General features: G+C 46.7%; 1 protein-coding gene across 1 annotated transcript in view; it reads left to right on the top strand.

The window, feature by feature from the left end:
• The window catches only part of LOC117939769 (son of sevenless homolog 1-like), a 24,941-nt gene that overhangs the window by 16,487 nt on the left and 8,105 nt on the right, over nucleotides 1-349 (top strand). The window contains exon 11 of the mRNA XM_034865219.1: nucleotides 83-164. Within this exon, the coding sequence (XP_034721110.1) occupies nucleotides 83-164 (82 nt within the window). The remainder of the gene's footprint in view (nucleotides 1-82; nucleotides 165-349) is intronic.

Here is a 349-nt window from a genome sequence, read left to right as displayed (position 1 = left end):
TCTGTGTTTATTGATCAACTGTTTCTGTGTTTACTGTTCAGCTGTTTCTGTGTTTATTGATCAGCTGTTTCTGTGTTTTAAGACCCAAACTTTGTGCGAACCTTCCTGACAACGTACCGGTCCTTCTGTAAACCTCAGGAACTGCTGGACCTGCTCATGGAGAGGTGAGCTCTGTTTCCATAGCAACCATCAGGATGCCCCTAATGTTCCCCTCCAAAGAAGGTATTCGGTATTTTACTTCTGCAGGAATATTTCCGCTGTGATTCTGAACTTCGGTTCGGGGTTAGGGTCTAACCTTCCTCCATTTGGCCGGGTTAGGGTCTAACCCTCCTCCATCTGGCAGGGTTAG

Source organism: Etheostoma cragini, unplaced genomic scaffold (assembly GCF_013103735.1).
Source record: "Etheostoma cragini isolate CJK2018 unplaced genomic scaffold, CSU_Ecrag_1.0 ScbMSFa_1075, whole genome shotgun sequence".
Taxonomy (NCBI): Eukaryota; Metazoa; Chordata; class Actinopteri; order Perciformes; family Percidae; genus Etheostoma; species Etheostoma cragini.
Note: the sequence above shows the minus strand (reverse complement) of the source record. Positions and strands in the feature narration are given on the sequence as shown.